At 46.2% G+C, this 21,256-nt stretch overlaps 2 protein-coding genes across 3 annotated transcripts in view; one reads left to right on the plus strand and one right to left on the minus strand.

Annotated features, from left to right (window-relative positions):
• The first annotated feature begins 5,211 nt into the window (after positions 1-5,211).
• On the plus strand, positions 5,212-9,604 carry LOC116833704 (olfactory receptor 5J3-like). Of its 2 annotated transcripts, none has more exons than XM_032795381.2 (2): positions 5,212-6,117; positions 9,493-9,604. In XM_032795381.2, exons 1-2 carry the CDS (start codon positions 5,212-5,214, stop codon positions 9,592-9,594), a joined length of 1,008 nt encoding a protein of 335 aa, XP_032651272.1. In that variant the 3' UTR covers positions 9,595-9,604. The 2 variants fall into 2 exon arrangements, with proteins under 2 accessions (XP_032651272.1, XP_074922048.1); XM_075065947.1 differs by having other exon boundaries at positions 5,212-6,122; positions 8,633-9,592.
• Positions 9,605-10,906: 1,302 nt separating this feature from the next.
• The window catches only part of LOC116833703 (up-regulator of cell proliferation-like), a 14,921-nt gene continuing 4,571 nt past the window's right edge, over positions 10,907-21,256 (minus strand). The window contains 1 exon segment of the mRNA XM_032795380.2: positions 10,907-15,830. Coding sequence (XP_032651271.2) covers positions 11,104-15,830 — 4,727 coding nt within the window. The 3' untranslated portion in view covers positions 10,907-11,103.

The raw sequence follows: 21,256 nt of genomic DNA on the forward strand, positions 1-21,256 counted from the left end.
GTTCCCAGGCTTCCCACTCTCCAGGGTCCTCTTCCTGTGGGCTTCCCCTAGACTGCCCCTCTCCTCATATACCCCCAGGTTTCCCCCAAAGTCTCTTTCTCTCAGGACCCAGAAAAGAAATGTTGGGTGGAATAGCCCATCCACTCATCACTTTGGCCACCAATTAGGCCTAATATCTGATATACCAATTTTGGTCTATTAATTTCTGGTTCCACATCTTCTGTTTTTACCAAGCATGATTTCAACATAGTCCTTGAGTAATGGACCCTAATTTAGTCTTTTTGTCTAGTTCTTTTGTACCTGTTTATAATATTTATTATTGAAAAAAGCTTGACTTATTTAGCCAACAAGTTTTGTTATTCTAACATTATTATATAATGTTTCCTATATATTTTTACATTAGAGATCACAATTAGAGCAAATTTGCAGGCCCCGTCATCACAGCATAATGGCAGGAAAGGAATTTGGCTATGGGGGAGGTTTGGAGACCTTCCCTTGCCTGACCCCTCTGCTGTTGAGAGTAGTGTATGGTTGAGAGTTGCTTTACAGTGAAGCAGCCCTGCCTTAGTTCACCTTTGAAGCAAATAACTGTTGCTTATAATACTTGAACCTCAACCCATTGCCGGCACAGCTAATCCCTGAAAGGCGGGTGGGGTCACCATATACACTTCCAGGAAACTGGTGGGAGGACCAGATCTCAGGTTTAAATACAAGGATTTTGGGTAACAAGTGTAAGAAGGGAGATGTGACAGCTCTTCCCCATAGGGTCTAAAGAGAGAAATTAGATGGGATGGTGGTCACATGACTCTGTACGGACTTTTGAAGGGTTGACTTCCCCGGATGCCCTTGCTGCAGCTGGATGATCTCCGTGAAGCTTATCAGCCTGTGGACAGGTTCTTTTATTGTTTTTAACATGTTTTCTGTGCAAAGGTTTCACTTTAAAAATAAATGTCTTTGCCTAGAAAAGGTTGTGTGGTAACTTAAAGCTGCTGGCAATTATGTCAATTATAACCTTTGGAGAGAAAGCCAAGGAGAGACACTGGCCTTTAAGGTAGTCTGGCTTGCTAGGAATACCGCTGCACGACAGGGGAAATTGTGCAGCAGGAATACGACTCGCAGGAAGGAGAGTGATGTGGATCTCGTCCCAAAAGAGGTGATGGCTGAGGAACTAGGGCGAGTGCCCTTGAGCAACCAAGGAAGAATACAAGCGCAGTTGCCCTGGTATGTGACACCCTTTTGTCAATAGCCTTCCGTCTCAACCCACAACCCCTTATTCGTGTAATACTGGACATTCCACCACTGCTTCTACTAAAGCAGGGTTTCTCAAACGGGGTCACTGCTTCTGTAGGGAAAGCTCCTGGCAGCCGGGCCGGTGTGTTTACCTGCCCCATCTGCAGCTCCGGCTGATCGTGGCTCCCACTGGCCAGGGATCATTGTTGCAAGCCAGTGGGGGCTGTTGGAAGCAGTGCCCAGTACGTCCCTCGGATCATCCTGCTTCCAGCAACTCCCATGGCCCGGAGCAGCGATCCACGGCCAGTGAGAACCGTGATCGGCCAGACCTGTGGACGGGGCAGGTAAACAAACCAGCCTGTCTCATCAGGGGCTTTCCCTACAGAAGCAGTGACCTCTGTTTGAGAAATCCTGTACTAAACCAATCTTAACACACCTTCTCTTCTGGGCCCAGACTCCCCGCATGTTTTAGCTCAGATTTGACATGCAGCACCCTAAGCTACTCCAGTCCTGTCTGGTTTAATGACTCTACAAGTTCCCCTGAATCCTGATGTATAGCCCCTCTTGTTACTCCAGTCTCAGGCTTTTGTTCGTCTCTGACATGTCCCTTTATCCTGACTCCTTGAACACCCATTCAATTGTGCATGGAAACTTGTTGTAAAGTTCCTACCATTAGATTCTCACGCTATCAGTCTAAAAACCTTATTTTCTCAGGGAAAAAAAACAATGAAAAAAATATTGTGATGAATGTTTCCAAGTGTATCCCTGACTGGAAGTTCTAGAGGGATTTTCAGATTTATGGACTGCATAGAAGAGAGGACGAGAACAAAGTGATGCATTACCATTTCCAAAAACATGAACTGTATAGCAGTGACTAGCTATCTTCTGGTGCCAGGAGACATAAATGGTGCCTTCATGATACCCTTTGTGCCTGACCTGAGATTCAGAGCTCTGAGGGATTCTGCCCCCAAACACCGGAAGACCAAATATATACACCCTGACTCTAATTATACTCTACATGATCTATCTGAATTCCAGCAAGAGAGATCTCTTTCTCTCAGCAAGCAATTTTAACATTACAGGACAAAAAGTGGGGTGAGTATCGTAATTCTTTTTGAAGTCTATTGCCAGGAGAAAGCTACAAAATCAGTTCGGTCTTCTGAGAAAGAGATTGGCTTTCTCTTCTCAAAATGTTGACTCCTTTGACACCAGAATGATTTTCTCTCACTAAATAATTTGCAGTAAAATGGGACAGACTGCCTGAAATATCCTGAGTGCTGCATGAGATTGTACAAGCATATTAGAGTAGACCCTCAGGTGGGGTTGATCAGCACAGCTTTGTGCAGCTGGCGGATCAGGTGCCAGCTCATGCCCGCTCCCCTCAGCCTCACTGAAAACTGGCAAATGCATAGCTGGAAACCGATATGGTTCACCTGTGTGTTCATACTGTTAAAATAGGTGTTAGATTTATAGAGATGTGCTTAAACTTTATGAAATGCTTGCAAATTGTGTCATGCATTCATCTCACTTATCTGTATTCCATGTTACAAGGTAATATTGAAGTGTTTTGCTCTGTTACTATAAAAGTGCTTCTTATGAAACTGGAAACGCCTCCAGTCAGGAGGGAAGAGTTACTAAGAGTGAAATACTAGTTTACCATAAGAGGTGTCATCTCCTGCCCAACAAAAGAAGGCCTATCAACGTCAGACAAACCAAGACTTTGATGATTGTTTTCTCTAAACCCAGGAAGAGGGAATGTGCACAAATTTTCATCCCATCACAGCTTGAATGCTGGTGGAAGGAAATAAATATCTCTGTCAAGGAGGAATTATCATCAGTATGCTGCTAGGAATTTGGGGAGGGCAATATTTCTAAGCTTAAGCAAGGGATTCCCAGGCTGCTTGGCTTGGATTAGCCCTAAAGGACATATAAAGCTTGTGCATTACTGCAGCTTCTATGGAACCTAAGGATGTAACTCAGTGTGTGTGTATGTCTACCTGCTTTAAGCTTGTAATAACCCTCATGTTTCTTTTTCCTAGATAATAAACCTTTAATTAGTTGATTATAGGATTGACTACAAGCCTTGTCTGTGGTTTGAGATCTGAGAAGCAACTGATCTGGGGTAAGGGACTGGAAGTAACCGGAATATTATTGTATTTTTTCTTGCAAGGGACCATCCGTCACAAAAACGGGCTTGCCTGGGTGGCAAGATACATCGCAGTGCTGGAGAGATCTGTCTGTGACTCAGTTTTAAGGCTGTTATAGTTCCTGAGGTGTTCACCCTTGATACTTGGTTGGTGAAATAGAGTTACAGAACACACAACCAATTTGGGGTTTGTGAGTAACAGTCTACCTTGAATTTGGCACTCATGGTCGTGAGCCACTCCAGACAGATTGACGAGCTCCATCAACCTCAATAGAGCTACAGTGATTGACATTGACTGATGATCTGGCCCATTGTGCTTGCATGTGCTAAGTTAGAGTGTACTCTAAGTAAAGGAAAAAGACAATAGTAAGATCAAAACACCCGGTTGGTTGCAAAGAATTAAGTTGTAAGGGATTTTTCTAACAATATGGTTAATTTCTTTGAAAGTAAAATGTTTTGTTTTAAAATTCCTTAGAAAGGGTTTTGTGCTGACGAATTATCCCTAATCAACAGCTCTGGCAAGAGAAAATCTCTCTTTAAAGACACTGCAGTACAGAACTGGCTGCACTGGCTTCCCCAACACACCATTTTCTGCCTCCATGGAAGGTCTTTCAGGTTCAGCGTGGATTCACACTCATAATACGGTGAAAGTAAATAGCTCTTATATGTTTCAGATTTACTGGCAATTTGACATGGAAGAACATGCAAATGGGGACCTATCAGGCTTCTAAGGGAAACATGCACTTGGATGTGGTTTGACCTGCGCTTCCCAATGTGTCTCGTTGTGACTGTCTAGGTGGATGTGAGGTGTATATTCAGTGTGAAACTCGTAATGTCTCTGCTTCCAAAATATCTTCTGAGAAGGACAGGACAGTCCTCCAACTTTCTCCAATCATTCTGAATAAGCAAGAGAGACTGACATCTCTACCATGTATTGGAAGATCAGCTACTGCAAGGTGAGCATGGGATGGTAGGACTGCTCACAGATGTTTTATTGGTGTTTAATAGGGTCCTTTCCTCTTGAGATGGAGAGCTTGCCCAAGCTCACTTGCTGCCTCCCAGTTTCCAGTTTTAAGCTGATATGAGGGACCAGGGCAAGGGTGAGGATCCCACTCATAGTTTTCATTCAGCTCCCTTTCCTTGATTCTTCTGTTCATTCATATATCTGAGTTAATATACACTTCTTCATCTGTGAAATTATTATTCTATTAATTTCAGCACGAATGGTGTTTATTTAATTTAAATCAGAACTTTATTCTAAATCCGTGGTTTGAATTGACATGTTAAATAGCATGGTTCCTAATGAATGGTTTAATTATGGAGGATGCTAGACTTCTAATATAAGGCTGATTTCTATCACTCCGTGCACTTCCGTACTGTAAGTCAGATTGTTGTCTGGCTATTTATTTCCATATCAATTAAGTTATATTTACAATTGCTAGACTTGCAATAGGTATTTCAAAAGTACTGACTTGGAGATATATCTGCAATTATCGATGGGTTCCAAGCTAGCTGACTTTTGAAATGCTGCAAATTTGTTTACATATTTTTTCTTCCCATTTGCCTCTGTTTTGTTTTGTTTTGTTTTATTTTATTTTATTTTAAGGAAGAAAAAACTTGGGAATTCCCCAGTGACACAAAACTTTATTAAGAGTAATTAACATCACACAGTAGGCATGATATAACTTGGCTTGTCTATCTTGACTTATTTCTGTGTGTCTAGATGGCGGCACCCACCTTCCACCCCAACTTAATTCCTCTTCAGTAATAAGTATCATCTTTGATTTCTTCTTTAAGTATCCCCCAGCAGCATAGACCATATCTGGAAAAAAATAATGCAGGGGAATCACACTGGGGTGATTGAGTTCATCCTCCTAGGGTTCACAGGCAGTCCACAGCTACAAACCATCCTCTTTGTGGTATTTTTGGTTATCTACATTGTCACCCTGGTGGGGAATCTTGGGATGATCGCATTAATCACGGTTGAGTCCCGGCTACACACCCCCATGTACTTTTTCCTTCTCAACTTGTCCCTTATAGATACTGTTTACTCCTCTGTTATTGCTCCCCGGGCTCTGGTACACTTCTTAGCAGAGTGTAAAGCTGTTTCCTTTGCTGGGTGCTCCATGCAATTTTTCTTTCTCTCTCTCTGTGCAAATACTGAGGGTTTACTTCTGGCCGTGATGGCTTATGATCGATTCATAGCTATATGCAAACCGCTGCTGTATACGATTATCATGTCAAGGAAAGTCTGCATCCAGCTGGTAGCCGCATCATACTTCTATGCCTGTGCCAATGCAGTTGTGCACACAGGCTCTTTGTTCAGCTTGTCCTTCTGTGGTCCCAACATCATCGATCACTTTTTCTGTGACATCCCCCCACTCCAGAAGCTCTCCTGCTCCAGCACTCACATGGATAGCAGGGTGCATTTCGTCTTTGCTGCTATAACTGCATTGAGTACTGTCCTGATCATCCTCATCTCCTACATTTATATTATCCTCAACATTTTGAGGATCCGGTCTGTGGAAGGAAGGTGCAAAGCTTTCTCCACCTGCGCCTCCCACTTGACGTCCGTCAGCATATTGTATGGGACTCTGTTCTTTATGTATTTACGGCCCACATCCGGCAACTCATCCGATCAGGACAAAGTGGTGTCCGTGTTCTACACCCTTGTGATCCCCATGCTGAACCCCTTGATCTACAGCCTGAGGAACAAGGAAGTGAAACGCGCCCTGAGAAAAGTGATATACCGGACAGTGAATGATTCTTTAGTGTTTGGATGATGATCATAGAATCATAGGACGACCAGTGACCTCAAGAGGCCATCTAGTCCAGTTCCCTGCAGTCAAGGCAGGACTAATTGTTATTATTGACATTAAATCCTATTAACATGTTGATTTACTCATCAATAAAGCTGGGGCAGGATCAAGTTTCTACTGTCATTGATGAAGTTTGTACCATTCACTGTTTCTTTCCTGTGTAATCGACTGATGAGTATGTGCTGTCACTTCCATGTCCCTTTCTGCAAAAGGATCTGAGTTGTTACAGTCCCCAGCCATGGAGCTTTACCTCAAGCTGTCGAAGCTCATGCTTCTGGCTCTTCAGTTCTCCAGTTCAATCCCTTGGGAGTAACGCCACGAGCTGTCACCCATAGCAACAACCCAACTAGAGGGTGGTATGCTCTGTTGTGCACTCAGCGAGGGGGTCAGCACGTCAAGCTGCTGTACGTGTTGTGTGTAGGCAACAGCAGGAGGATTCCAGGTATTGGGCTACTCTGTGAGCCTCATTTTCCTCTCACTTCCACCAGTACAAATCAGGTTTTGCATTTTTTATCATTTTTTGTTTTCTTTACCAAAATCAGTGGGGTTCTGCCCAACGAGGCCTTGGTAATTCCCTGCAGAGTTTGGAATTGATTGTCTGTGGGGCCAACCAATCACACCGTACAAGCTAAGCTTAGGGGATTTCTTAAGGAGCCAGCAGGATTGTCCTTATGAAGGCGAGTGGGCAGAAGGGCCTGAATGCAACCTCGCTCCCTGACTCAGAATGCCCTGCCTTCCTAGAGCACCTCCCTTCTGAGGAGCTCAAAGCACGTCACAGGCCTGAGGAATTTACCCTCCTGTCTGCCCTGGGCTATCAGGATTAAAAGGAGAATATGTTTCATGACAGTTGGGTCCTGCTGCCTTCACCCCCTTCCACTTCCACTCCCCTACCCTTGCAGCCTTCATGTTACCCTATAGTCTGCCCACACAATGGGGAGCAAGGGGGACAAAGGGGCAGGGAGTTCAGGGGGAGGGGTAAAGAACAGGAAGGGGGGGATTAAGCGAGGGCCATGAAACGGGAGGGCACAGTTTACATGGGCAGGGAAGGGGGAATTCCAGAGGGTGGAGAGACGCAGCTTTGAGAGAAGGTTGTTGGGAAGGAAAGGGGCAGGGGGCAGGATTCAGGGAGTCGTGGGGAAGGACCCTGTGGGATGGGGGAGATTGGGAGGGATCAGAGGGGGGAAGAAAGTTCAGAAGGCAACAGATGTGAGGGACTCAAGAAGAGGTTGAGAAGGAGAGAGGAAAATGTACAGGGGGAAGGAGCAGCTCAGGGTCCTTGAGGGAATTTAGTGAAGGGGTTTTCATGGGGGGGTCACTTCTCAGGCCTTTCCCAGGCCCCTGACCTTGGCAGCTGCCGCCACCACCACCCCATCAGCCCCAGATGGCCCCTCTGCCCTGGGCAGCGAGCTCTCAGGGTAGGACTGTTTGCTCTGCAGCCTCAGCCCCCTGTTGATTCCCTGCCCCAGTGGAGCTGCTGCCCCATCCCCATCAGGTGGAGCAGTTCTCGGCTAACAGGACAAAGGGGGCAACCAGCGAACAAGCATCCATGAAAGGACTGGGTTGCTACCTGCTCCAGGGTGGGGGGACATTGCAGCCACTGGAAGTGGCAATAGACCAGGGAGTTTGGGTCAGTCCTATTCCCTTCCCCTCTGATACCTCCCAGGGACACCTAGGGCTGTGAGACACTTTGCTATCACCTGTCCTTCGTGTGAGGAAGCCTTGCCAGTGCATGCCAGGAGGTCACTCCCCTCTAGGCCTCTGCAAGTCTTGCTCTCTCGGTATAGGTTAGTGATAAGCTCACACCAACCCTCGAGCATCACCCTGGAGTGTCCAGCCCCTGATCCAACAGACATGCAGAATTCCTAGACCCGATGTTCCCAAACTACATCTTACCAATTACACCACATTCCACAGCTCCATTTAATACACCGTACTCACACTTGTTCACACAGAAAGCAAGTATGTTTATTTAACACAGGGATTCAAATGATAACCAGTAGAAATATTAGAAACAAAGGGTTACATATAAAATAAAATCATGACATGCACACTCAAGCCTAAACTCGATTAATAGAACATTGTCCTGTCATAAGAGCAAAAGCCCCAAATCCTTCCAGTCAGTTGTGGCTATGATCTTCTATACATGAGACAAGCACTCAGTCCTCTTGTCTCCTCAGTGGGAAGATGCAGAGTTTGTCTCTTTATCTACAGTTATAGTCCAAAACTCCATTGTGTGCACTTGTAGGATAACTCCCACTGCTTGTCTGTCTTTTCCTGTCCAGGACACTCTGCAAGGACTTGATTGACATTTTGCTCAGACTGTAAATGGTGCCCATTGTGAAACATACAATACTCAGTGTACATGTAGATAGACCAACAAACATCTCTTGTCTGTAGGAAACCTGGATTTCACCTTTTCTCACCAGTTGCAAGTCACAGACCTTAAGAACATAATTTCCAGTCTAGATACATAACTCCTTACATGTTATTGATACATACATTTTGCAATGATTAAGATGACCAGTGTGACACAGGCTTTCAGTAGAGGTCTGGCACGACACTCTTTGATGAATTAGTATGTAGATACCAGGCCCAAGGGATCCCGGAAATCCAATGCACCCCTGTGTCCTCTGCCAGTGGCACCAAGAAGTCCCTGGATCACTCCCCCCATCTGTGTCCCAGTAACACTCATGCTACTGACTGAGGAGACCCCCAGAGTAGAAGAGACTGGGAAAAGGGGAGCAAGGCTCAGAGTGGGGAAGACTGAGTCCCAACCCACCAGAGTCTCATTTACTCTGTAGGAACAGCTCTGCACTGGTGCTGCAGGAGCCCAGGGTGAGAGCTGGGGTGTCCTCTCTGGGTTCAGGCAGGGGCTCATTCACTGCAGGGAGTCAGGGTGTCCACAAGGCACTAACTGCTGTCCAGAGTATTTATTAACCATCCAGGAGAATGGGTCCAAGGGACATGTAGGGATTTGCCAATGACTCTGTTTTTTGGGAGGGGGCATTGTGGTGAGGCTCTAGGGAAAGATGATTACTGGGTAGTGCACTGGCAGGGGCTATTTGGTGCAGATGAGCCTGAGGGGTGGTCTCTGGGGAAAGACAGGGACAAGAGAATGACGCTAAAATATCAGGGACCGCGCTAGCAATAGCCAGAGGGGATGAGAAGAGAGAGACATATTGCCCTGGGGACACTAGAGGGAGCCATTTCCCCATCGAGCCACAATCTCAGGCCGGCAGTTGAAAAAGGACATGGGTAGAGGGAGCAGATGAGGGTCCTGGGCTGAGGTGACTGCAGAGAGTTTGGGGCAGAAATGCTGTTATTGATTATTTTTATCTCTACACATTTCAATCAATGTCTCTATTTTTCTTTTATTTAATCCTCTTATTTCCTCTTTAACCATAGAAAATCTCCCTTCTGGGACTAAGGTTTAACTGCATCCCTTGGGGACTGTTCCAGTAACTCAAAAGAGACCTATTAACTGTGGTAACTATGGCCAACCCATAACAGGTAAAAAGTATCTTTTCCCCAATTTTTATCCCATTTTCACATCCCATTCTCTTAATTTGCTATCAGTCTCTGACACACTCTAAGGTTACATCTATACTACTCGCTGGATCGGCGGGCAGTGATTGATCCAGCAGGGGTCAATTTATCATGTCTAGTCTAGACATGATAAATCGACCCCCAAGTGCTCTCCATTGACTCCTGTACTCCACTGTCACGAGAGATGCAGGCACAGTCAACAGGGGAGCGCAGCGGAAGATGTGGGGCAGGAATGAGGTCTCAAGGAAGCGGTGGAGTGGGGGTGGGGCCAGGGACAAGCAGGGGGTCGAGCATGCACCGGGCAGAGGGGAAGTCGGCGCCTATGCTGAGATGTATAAACAAAGAAGTTATCAAGGAAGATTAGGGAGATATTACTTGTGTATATGCCAATGGTGAGATCGTTACTGGGATATTGTGTCCAGTTCTGGTGTCCATAGTTTAAAAAAAAGTGTGTTGGAAAACTGGAGAGGTTTCAGGGAAGATCTGAAAGAATGATTCAAGGTTTGAAAAAACCTGCTTTATACTGAGAGACTTGAAGCTCAACGTATTTACTTAACAAAGAGAAGATTAATCATTATCTAGAACAACTAAGGAAAAAAATAACAGATAGTAGAGGGCTCTTGATCCTAGCAAACAAATGGAGAACAAGATCCAATGTCTGGAAATTGAAGTTAAATTTATTTTAATTGATAATTAAATTCAGCTTTTACAGTCAGGGTAACTGACCTGGAACAGCTTCCAAAGTGAATTGGTAAATTCATCATTATTTGAGGTCTTTAAATTGAAATTGGATTTCCTTCTAAAATATCTGCTCTTCTTAGTTCAGCCACAGATTACTTGGTTTGATAATGAGCTGCTTCTTACCAACTATGGATGAATAATTTCCTCCGCAGCAGGAATTATTGGACAGAGTTCTCTGGCCAGGTGTTATGCTGAAAGCCAGACTGGTAGATAATTATTGTGGTTGGTGCTGGCCTTGAACTCTAATAATTTGTTAGGAAGAAACTTGTGTTGTTCCACAATTGTCCATTCGGGTTCCTTGAACCTTCTTACAGAGCATCTGGTATGGGCCACTCTCGGAGACAGGATAGCAGACTAAATAGTTCTCTCTGCTCTGGTCATGTTCCTAGCAGTAATTGTGCAGCAGCCAGTCTGTAATTGTATCATAAGTTGTCATGTGACACGAAAAGTCAAAAACTTGTCAGTTCCACTTGGAAGCTGTGAAGTGAACATGAGGTTCTGAGACTCAAAAAAAAAAATACAATACAGAATATTTTTAACATGCCATTTTTTAAAATGAAGGAAAGTTTTAAAATATTTAAATACATGTACATTGCTTTTCAACAGGCTCTCCTCATGTTTTTATTTCATGTTAAAGGCCTCCTTTAGGCCTTCCAGTGCCCGTGTTTCAGTTATTTTTCCCCAGTTTCTTGGGAGATCTGCTGGGTTAGCATTATAACTTTTAGCTAACTGGAGATTGAACTTCTGGAAAACAAACTTCCAGTAATCAGAAGCCTCAATGCTGGGATCTGGCTGAATGCGCCAGTCTGGATAATAGACCCAATAATCTTTGTAGGGATGCAATTTCTCTTTTGTGCCTAATTTTCGGAATAAGTTCTCAGAAACCACTTCAGATGAGCATATATCATAGACAAGTTTTTGTGTATCACGATCCCAGAAATTGCATAATCCTTGTGGCCGATGGACAGATGCAAAATGCTCCTTGTGATCACTGCCTCCTGCTTCACAGGGGACTTTACAAAATGGACACTGCATCCCACAGCCAAACACTTGCTTAAAGATTACATCCTGGGGGTTTAATGGCAGATTGGAGAGTTTCATGTGAATATCCAAACCACCAAATTGAGATAAGATTTCTTGTTCCAAATCCGGAAGAAAGCTTTTAATATTAGCACAAAACTGGCCTGGTTTTGCTGTGTTTTTAAACTGTATCCCAAGTAAGTTGTCCTTGGAAATGACTAGGTCCTGCTGCAGCGCTTCACAAAAGTTGTTTAAAAATTCCAAGACCGTGGTATTTTTTTCATTTTTGGATCTTTCCAGAACTTCCCTCACTTTCTTTAATATTGTAGATAGAATCTTTTTCTCCAACTCTCCCAAACGCTTAGGCTCCCTGTAATGATCCATCATACGTCTCTGAATCCAGGTTTTGACAAATTGTTTATAGTTTTTAATATATTGCATACAGTTATCAAAGTTCTCCTCCTCCAGAAGCTTTTTCTGTACAGTGAACTGGAAGAAGGTCTGACTGCTATATGCAATGGACTCTGCCTTGTTAAGAATGTCATCTACTATCTCTATTCCTAGTCTTTTGTTGATATAAACCTCCAAGGCAGGTTTGAGACATTGATCACAGAAATCCTTGGCCCTTGTTTGGTTCTCATCTTTTTCCAAATACAGGTCAGTAAAAGTGGAGAAATACTGAGGTTTCAATTTCTCTAGACGACACTGAGGATCATTTTGTTTGATAAAATCTTCATGCGTCTTCTGAAATCTCAAAGCTGCCTTCCTCAAAATATGAATTTTCAGGTCAACTTCAAAACAAGCAGTAGTGCCAAGTTTTTTAATGTCCTCCTGTTGGAGCCTCTTGTTGATTAAGTTCAGCAATTCTCTGCAATAGATTTCATCGTAGTCCACTTTGGAATTTACCTTTTCTTCAGTGTATCTTTTACCCTCATCTATTAAAGATTTAGCAAGTTCTTCTGTGTGAACAGCTGTTTCACATTCCCCTATGAACTGTTGTTTCCTAGTTTTGATCAATGCTGAATCTAGATACTCCTTTTTCACTGTGAAATTGTCAATTCCATGAAACAACAAACTACCTGATTCCTGTAGCTTCTGCCTGATGGCACTCCCTTGATTTGCTAGGTCCTTTCTCAACTGGGACTCCATCTCTCGATAAATTTCACGTTTCTGTAAACTACTGAACTTCAACTCTGACAGTGTTTCTGCCCACATGTTTTCAAATTCCAATTTCAGTTCCTCATCCTCTAGTTTATGTTTTTTTTTCCTACATTCATCCAAGAGCCTGTCAACTTTCCCTTCAATTATCTGCATGTATGAGGTCTGGATGTTTTCTCTCTTGAGCTGGCCTTTTCAAATTCGAATTGCTTCCTCGCACTTGTTCTCGGAGTAGCTCTCAAGTTCATTTGTGAGGCAGGTTGCACTCCTGATAAAATCTTCTCTGTACTTTTCTATCAGGTGCAGATTCGAAACTCCACTTTCAAAATAATCTTGTAAATTATCCAAAACTTTTTGTTTCTCATACTGCAGTTTTTCCTGTGCCTCATTTTTCAACATGGATAAGGCACTAGCCTGTAGTTTCTCTGATGTCTGACTCTGAATGACAGTTTCCTTTTCAGATACCCAGAGATGTATCTCTTTGCGGAAATGCCATTCCCACTCGGAATACTTCATAGACAGCTGGTTATAGGCTTCAGCTACAAGGCTGTTTCTGAAACTTAAGATGAAGTTCTCGTGTTTGACAGCATTCCACAGGCTCTCCACCCATTTGACAAACTGGGGAATGTCTTTAGGGTCTCTGTTATGTGACCGTTTCTTTATAAAATCAAACAGGTATTTCTTTAGCTCACATACACTCTCACTGTATCCCATGTTCACTGGAGCCATGGGAGGGACTCCATGCCACAGCCCAGGGATGTACCAATTGTGTTTCTCTGCATCATAGTCCATAATACATGAAAATTTCACTTTTTTACATTGCTTTTCCATCCTAGCTGCAGCTTTGGTCATTTCATTCAGCTGCTCCAGGAGGTGTTTCCTGTCCCTCATGTTTTGGTCATGTGCAGATACATCACTGACATTCTGATGCACAAATTGGCAGTTGGGTTTTTGCCCTATTTCCTCCATTCTGAGAAAGGCATGGACCACAATTTGCAGAACATCCTTCATTTCTGTGGCGTTCTCCATGGCCATGTTAACAATGGTTATGTCACTCAGTCCAATCACCAGTGTGGCCAGTTCATTATCATGTTGATAACTGTCCTCCAGCTTGGCCAGTTCTTGGGCTTTCAGGCCTTCTGTGTCTATCACCAGGATGAAATCACAGCCCAGGTCCTGTTGAAAGTTCTCTGCCACTTTAATGAGCATCATGAAGGCTCCTCGTGTACATCGGCCACTGCTCACTGCAAACTTCATGCCAAACATAGTGTTGAGAAGGGTGGATTTCCCAGTGCTCTGCACTCCCAGCACTGTTATAACCACCATTCTGGACCTTTCCTCCAGCTTGGCATGGAGCTTAGTCAGAACATCTGTCACCCACTGCAGTGGGATGTTGGATGAATCTCCATCGATCAGCTCCATGGGAAACCCTTCCAGCATCAGGTCAGCTGCTATGCCTGGGAGATGGATGAATGGTCTGTGGCATTCTGCCTTGTTTCCTTCTTTAACCACTGAGCATTCAGCTTCATAAAACTGCCCCAGCTCACGCATGAAATGCTCAACCCCTAAGGAAGTGGTAGATATTAATTTATCCAGCATGGCTAGTGCTTGTGGGTCATCTCCTGCCATTTTACTTTCCTCTTTATATTGATCCCATAGTTTAAAAAGATTCTCTCGAGTAATGTGATCCAGGCTAAACTTCATCCATTTCAGAAAGTAATGTTTCTCTATTGAAGGCAATTGTCCTATTCCACTAATAAATTTAATCAATCCATCAATAAGGTCACATTGATTCTGCTGTCTACGTAAATCCAGCTGTTTCTCTCTCAGTTGACATTTATAGTCTTCGGTGGCTGTCTCCCCTTGTCTTCTCATTCTGCACAGTTCTTTTTCCACTTTAGACAATTCTTCCAAGAGATCCCCCTGCAGTCTCAGCATATCCCTCTTGTACTTTGCCACATCTTTTATTTCCACAATGATTTCTCTAGCCTGCTTGCTTGCACTCTGACATTCCTTTCGGTCCTCATCTACCTGGATTCCTAGTTCACGTGCGGTCACAGCCATGCCTTCCAAATTCGTTCTCTTGGGAGATGAACTCATTATGCCTTTTATGGCAGATTTCACTTTTTGCACAAATTCTGCATTATTTGTGGTGCTGTCTTTCACCAGTAGCTGTGGTTTGCTCAGATTCAGCACTGGAGCCAACTTATTAAGGAATCCCAATGTTTCCTTGGGATTTCCATTCTTGCAATTGAGGATGAAGTAGTATTTAGTGGCTGATCACTGCAGAGATGATAACAGTGCGTATTGTCTCTCACTGATACTCTCAGTAACTATGAACACTGCTGAGGACACCACTGTTGAAAAGCTAAATTGTAGCCAGTGGGACTCAGTGTCTCCCCGCAGATTTGTAACTGCAACGGGCTCTGCGAAAAGATCCAAATTCTCCCTCCCTCCAGGGAAATACCAGGAAATCTCGACCAGCCCATCTGCAATTTCCCGAGGGACATTCCCAGACTCCATGTCCCGATAGATGAAGAAATCGTGGTGCTGCTGGGAGGGGCTGAGAACGTCATTGAGGAGTTTGGACTTGGAGAAGCTGCAGCTCCCCAACCGCACAAAGGAAATGGTTGGCATTGATGTGAGCAGCAGGCTCTCCTCTCTGAACCCTCTGCTCTCTGCCAGGGAGTGCGGCCTCCACTTCCTCACAATGTCCCTCATGGCCCACAGCATCAGGGTGCACTTGGGAGTGTTGAGGGCAGGCAGCAGGAGAGGGAGGGCAAACTGGCACATGGACATTTTGGACAGGATCTCCTGCTGCAGAAAACTGTCTGAGCAAAGCAGAATGGCACAGAGACCATCGAGGGGATGTAGAGATTCTCTGATGTCAGTGTCATTAAAACTAAAAACATCTCCACCTGCAATCTGTGCATCCTCGCTGCCGCCTTCATCATCACATGCTCTGTGTCCAAGGCTTGTGTTTCTGGCTGTCCCATTCAGAGCAATGAGTTTCCTCAGGAAATGCCACGGTAAATCCCCGAACATCTGAGGAGTCCAGTTTTCTGTACTTTCTGAGCCAATTTCCAGGACATCTCGCAGTCTGAGCTTCGTGCTTTGGTATTCCTGCAGGTTTAGCTTAGAAAGTAGTCCTTGAAAAGCTTTATTTTTCTCTGTAAAAAAAAAAATAAAAATAGGATTCTCATGGCTTTCTAAAGTTAGGTATTCCCAGAGAGAACACCTTTTAGAGATGGAGTTAATGATGTAAAATCTTCATAATGTAAAAGAAAAATCCCATTTGTGGCTAGTAATTAGAGGCTAATTGAGTTAAAGTTAATCCCCCTCTTCTATTTCTTTAACTAACCTTTACCATAGGGGTTCTCAACCATTTTCTTTCTGAGGCCCCCGTCAACATGCTATTAAAACACTATGGTCTGCCTGTGCCACAATAACTGGCTTTCTGTGTGTAAATGCTGGGACCCCCATGAAGTTACATTGCTCAGGCTCCAGCTTCAGCCCTGGGTGACAGGGCTCAGGGCTCCGGGCTTCAGCCCCATGCGGTGGGGTTTCAGCTTTCTGCCCTGGACCCCAGCGAGTCTAGTGCTGGTCCTGCTTGGAGGCCCCCCTGAAACCTGCTCAAGGCCCCCTAGGGGGCCCTGGACCCCCGGTTAGAACGACTGCTTTACAGCGTATACTTTTCTTTTCTCCCTTCTCTCCAGCAGGCATATGAGGGAACAGTGGGGAAGGGAAGGAAGGAGAGTCTGGCAGTGCTCCCACCTTCTTTATAGCAGCAGTCTACGGAGGGAGTTGCTGGTGGGGCTGGTTGCCCTCAGCCCTTACGGGTACGTGTAGACTGGAGCTGGAGGTGTAATCTCAAGCTTGAGTAGACATAGGCACGCTAGCTTTGTTCAATCTGGTATGATAAAAATACAAGTGTAGCCACGGTGGCGTGGTTTGTGGGATGCCTGCGTACAATCCCACCTGAGATCCTAGGCAGCTAGCCCACACCACTGCAGCTAGCTTCTACCTTTAGCGTGCTCGCTTGATCAAAGCTAGCGTGGGTATGTCTGCCCAAGCTGGACATCACACTTTGAGCTCCAGTGTAGTATAGCGCGTTGCTGAGGTCAGAACGTGCAGACAGGCTGCCTTTTCAGTCCTCTTGGCACAGAATCAGACTAATCCTAGAATGTGAGCGCAAAGCTCCATCCCCACCTCAGGAGCAGCATGCAGGGCCCAAATTGGAGGAAGACGAGGTAGAATGAAGGAGGAATTGTCTAAGGTGTCACTTTCCTGGTAGGGACCCGTGACAGGAAGCAGTAGTAGGCCCATGGCACAGTGAAGCGAGTGAGCAGTGAAAAGAGTGGTAGGGAGGCCTGTGACAGGGAGGTGGGGAGCAGGGCACCGGGATTTCTCAGCTTTTTATTTTTCCCAGGTGGGAGTAGGGCGTGAGGAAGCAGAATGGTAACTGTCTGCTCATTTTCACTCGGAGCAGAGGAACAATGATAGGAGTTGCAGCATTAGGAACCAAGTATCAGAGGGGTAGCCGCGTTAGTCTGGATCTGTAAAAGCAGCAGAGAATCCTGTGGCACCTTATAGACTAACAGAAGTTTTGGAGCATGAGCTTTCGTGGGTGAATACCCACTTCGTCAGATCTGACGAAGTGGGTGTTCACCCACGAAAGCTCATGCTCCAAAACTTCTGTTAGTCTATAAGGTGCCACAGGATTCTCTGCAGCACTAGGAACATAACATAAGAACATAAGAACGGCCATACTGGGTCAGACTAAAGGTCCATCTAGCCCAGTATCCTGTTTTCCAACAGTGGCCAATGCCAGGTGCCCCAGAGGGAGTGAACAGAACAGGTAATGCTCAAGTGATCTTTCTCCTGCCATCCATCTCCATCCTCTGACAACCAGAGGCTAGGGACACCATTCCTTATCCATCCTGGCTAATAGCCATTAGTGGACTTAACCTCCATGAATTTATCTAGTTCTCTTTTAAGCACGTTATAGTCCTAGCATTCACAATCTCCTCAGGCAAGGAGTTCCACAAGTTGACTGTGCGCTGAGTGAAGAAGAACTTCCTTGTATTTGTTTTAAACCTGAACTACTGAGAGGAGAGGAACATATTTATTGAAGGAGAGTAAAAGCCCCAAATTGATTAGTTGGTTAGTTGATTTTATTGGACATCAATCCAATCAGGAAGTGAATGTGGGGGCAGGGGTGCAAGGAGAAGGGGTAAAATTGTAGAGAGATTCTCACATTGTTAACTGGGTTTTCTCTCAAGGCAGATGGGTGACTGGTGAGGCCAGAAATTAACTTGATTTTTATCTGTTTTTTTAGAGAAGGTGTCACATGGCATTATATTTTATTGTTGGATTTGGATTTTTAGGTTGCTGGTCTTTGCACTCACTGTTACTCCTTGGTAGGTGTGAAACTTCAGAGTCAGGTTAAGATGCAATTAGTCAGAGGAGTGTCAGTGGGGAGCCTCAGCTCTGTAAGTATGCAGGGGATCTGTGGTCTGCAGTGGCAGAGAGTCCTTAATGGTATATCTCTGATGGCCACTCCAACTACAGACAGTGGGGGGCTAAATCCACAAAAGGACGTAGGCATTGTAACACTCAGCATTGCAACACAGAATTTTTAGGTGCCCTGACACCCACTGGACTCCTCAGGCCTGAGCTAGGTTCCCAGGTTCCCTTTATAATGCATGGGGAGAGCAGACACCTAGGAATGGGATTCCCAGAAGCCAGCACGCTGAGCAGGGAGCCAAAATGAAATGCCAATGAAAAGGGTGGGGCCTAAGCCCAGCCCCGCAAAGGTAATTAGATACTTAACTCTGGGCCAGAGAGTGACGCCTACATCTGCTCAGCTGTAAACCCTCTCCTGGAGTTAGGCCCCTAAATTAGGTCATCCCTTGAGAGCTGAGAGACCCCACCCCATTATAGCCAATAGTCTACTGGACTGCTGGAGTGTGGGAGACCCAAGTTCAAGTCCCTGCTCCAAATCAGCCAGACTGGGTTTTTGAAAACAAGCCCCCCACATCACAGGTGACTGCCCTAATGAAAGGCTACTGAGTAGTCTGGGACACACATATTCCATCTAACTCAAAAGATTACTGATCTGGTTGCCCTGGGCTGTCTTTTGTGCAAGGCTTGAGGTGGCAGGCATGCTCTGAGAATGCTCCCAGATCAGGCTCACAGGCTACAAAGGTGGGGCAATGTCTAGCTGAGAATCCCCAGGCTTGGGGCTGCTGTCCCATCTGCAGTTCCTGCCAGGCCCCAGGGCACCCATTTTTTAAATTGTCCAGGGCCTCTAGGGATGGGACCCATTGGCCCATGTGTTAATCTGCTACTGATTGTGATTTGCAGGTAGGAGCCCCCGGCTGGCGCGCTCCCAGCAGCACTAGAGAGATCAAACCCACTTCCACTTCTGGGATCCTCCTCCAGCTGCTACAGTTCTGTGATACTTCACCCCAGGGAGTCTCAGGCCTTGTCTACACTACCAAGTTTTGTTACCAAAAAAAACAAAACAGTGAGAGCGTACACATTGCAATGGGACTTTTGTCGGGGAAAACGCCTGGTTTCAGCCAGAAAAAACTTCCATCCCCAAGAGAGATTTTTTTTCTTTCCCTTCCCTTTATTGTTGACAAAGAGTCAGTGTAGACACTGTGGTTTGTTCTGCGGACAGAACTGGCTTCCGCCAGTATCCCACAATGCCTGTCCTGATGGCTGTGCTCAGTGTTTTGATCTCTGCTGCCCTGCAGGCATGCGCTCCTCCCCTTTCAAAGCTCCAGGAATATCTGACAGCTGAGTGTGCTACTCGCTTTGAGGAACAAAGAGGAAATTGTTGAAATGCTCCTGTTCTGCCCGGCACTAGGAACACAGCAGCAGCCAGACTGCTATCACTGGGCAGGGGGGAGGGCAGGACTGGATTTATAATGCTGCCAAAGGTGCCATGGTGCCAGACCCAGGCACAGCAGGGGCCCCCTCGGCCAGGCACTCCACTTCGGCTACAACCCAGCAGCTGCAGTGCTGGCTCTCCTCTCCAGCCCTCCTCCCCCCTCGACGACCTGGACCCTTCGCTTCTCCCCCTGCCTGCTCCCACTCACTCGCTCCTCCTATCAGATGGCAGGCTAAGGGCTTCTTTCGTCTCCACCCCACATGGGCCAGTGACGGATGGTCTGCCGCTTCGGGTTTCCCTGGGATCAACATTTTACCATAAAACACAGTGCCCTGGGACGGGACCCCACAACAACAGGGGGCCCCATGCCTGGGAAGCTGCAGGGGCAGAAGCTTGATCCTGCTGGCTTCTGGGCTCCTGCTTCAGGCTCTGCCCATCCCCAGTGGCAGCCAAGCTACCCCTCCCCGAGCACGCCACGTCCCTGCTCCTCCCCCACCCTTCCAGCACTTCCCCTGCCACCAAACAGCTGTTTGCCAGCGCTCAGGATGCTCTGGGAAGGAGGGGGAGGAGGAGGGCTGCAGCATGCTCGGGGGCGGGGACTTGGGGAAGGGGTGGGATGGGGGCAGGGCAGAGGTGGAGCAGGGGTGGGGAAGGGGCCTTGGGAAAGGGGTGGAATCTGGGCAGGGTGGAGCAGAGGCGGGGCCCCTGCACTCACCCTACAACATACCCCCCAGCCCCACAACCCCAGCCCTGACTTCTGCACCCCCCTCACACACACACAGCCCTGACATCTGCACCCCCAACACAGCCCTTGGCCTCCCTGACTCCTGCATCCCAGCCCCCTGCCCTCCCTGACTCCTGCACCCCCTCACACAACCCCAGCCCTGACTCCTCCACCTCCCCACATTTCCACCCCCACCCTGAGCACCAAACAGGAGCTGCCCCACGTAACCACTCCACACCCCAACCCCCTTCCCCAGCTCTGAGCCCCATCCCACATCCTAGTTCCTGGCCAGGCCCTGCACTCCAAACCCCACCCTGTTCCTGCACCTAACTCCCTTCCAGACCCTGCACCCCCAGCCCTGACCCCCCTCCCACACCCTAACTCCTAGCCAGACCCCGCACCTCAATGTTTTTTATGTTGTTTTAATAAGCGCTCTTATCCAAAGCACTTTACAATAGTTATCTAACTTTACAAACAGTATCTGGAAAGATCATTAAGTGATCGGCCGAGACCCTTAGCAATTTTCAAGTGGTCTGTGGAAAAAAATAAGTTAGACTACAAAAAAATCAAGGTACCTCAATTTATTTTCATTTTCTTCCTATTTCTTATTGGAGGACAATGCAGAACAAAAGAATGAACAACGGGGCTGTGGGGCAGGGGGAGATAATAGAGAATGTTCTTTTTTCTTGGCTGGGTCCCTAGAGGGGGACCCAAAAATGAAGCTGAGCACAGGGCCCCACTAACTTTAAACCAGCCACTGTCCTGCCATATGAAAAAGCTATATAAGATGGGGAGTGACATCATAAGAGTTCTTCACTCCCCACCCAAGAAGAGTCCTGGAAACACCCAAGGAACAAAGACTGAACTGGGGGAAGTGCAGGACCCAGGCTAAAGGGATTTCTAGCCTGTGTATGAAACATGTGGGGGATTCCAAGCTGTAAAGCAAGTGCAGCTTGCGCCTTGAGAACCTGCAG

Source organism: Chelonoidis abingdonii, chromosome 4, assembly GCF_003597395.2.
Source record: "Chelonoidis abingdonii isolate Lonesome George chromosome 4, CheloAbing_2.0, whole genome shotgun sequence".
Classification (NCBI taxonomy): Eukaryota; Metazoa; Chordata; order Testudines; family Testudinidae; genus Chelonoidis; species Chelonoidis abingdonii.